Consider the following 513-nt stretch of genomic DNA (forward strand, 5'->3'; position numbering starts at 1 on the left):
ATGGCCAGCTTGCTTTGGCCTCCCGGGTTGGGGAGCAAAGCACACACTTTGCTCTACAAAGCCACAGCTTTGTAACTGGAAACGGGTAAGAAACAACCCTGCCAAGCATCCACATGCAACCTGGGGGAAAGAAAAGCACTGATGATAGAAAATGTTCTCTCCAGTCCTGGGATGCAATGCTCCCTGCTTCACAAACCGTGCTGTGGATGCGTGGGACGCGTTCACTGCCTTGTGCCCACCGAATCACTCTTACTTGTTGAACACGGCATTCAGCCATCCCCAGAAGTGTCTGCGGGTGCCTGGCGTCGGCCGCTTGCTTAGGCTGCACACCGGCTGCACAAGTTTTCCCAGCAGCATCATCTGCTTGAAGAAGGAAGGGGAAACGGAGATGTCATCTGGAGCGTCAGCCCCGGCTCCTCAAGCGGCAGGACGGGCGGGAGGGGGTCCGTACACGCCTTCCCTTCCAGGCCTAACCAGGGTTGGCCCTGGGAACCAGTGCCCTATGGGGAGGCC

General features: G+C 57.7%; 1 protein-coding gene across 1 annotated transcript in view; it reads right to left on the bottom strand.

Annotated features, from left to right (window-relative positions):
• ATP5S (ATP synthase, H+ transporting, mitochondrial Fo complex, subunit s (factor B)) overlaps nt 1–357 on the bottom strand; it is a 2,914-nt gene extending 2,557 nt beyond the window's left edge. The window contains exon 1 of the mRNA XM_010190859.1: nt 254–357. Coding sequence (XP_010189161.1) covers nt 254–357 — 104 coding nt within the window. The remainder of the gene's footprint in view (nt 1–253) is intronic.
• Between the last annotated feature and the right edge of the window lie 156 nt (nt 358–513).

The sequence above is a fragment of the Mesitornis unicolor genome, unplaced genomic scaffold, assembly GCF_000695765.1.
Source record: "Mesitornis unicolor isolate BGI_N332 unplaced genomic scaffold, ASM69576v1 scaffold25840, whole genome shotgun sequence".
NCBI lineage: Eukaryota > Metazoa > Chordata > Aves > Mesitornithiformes > Mesitornithidae > Mesitornis > Mesitornis unicolor.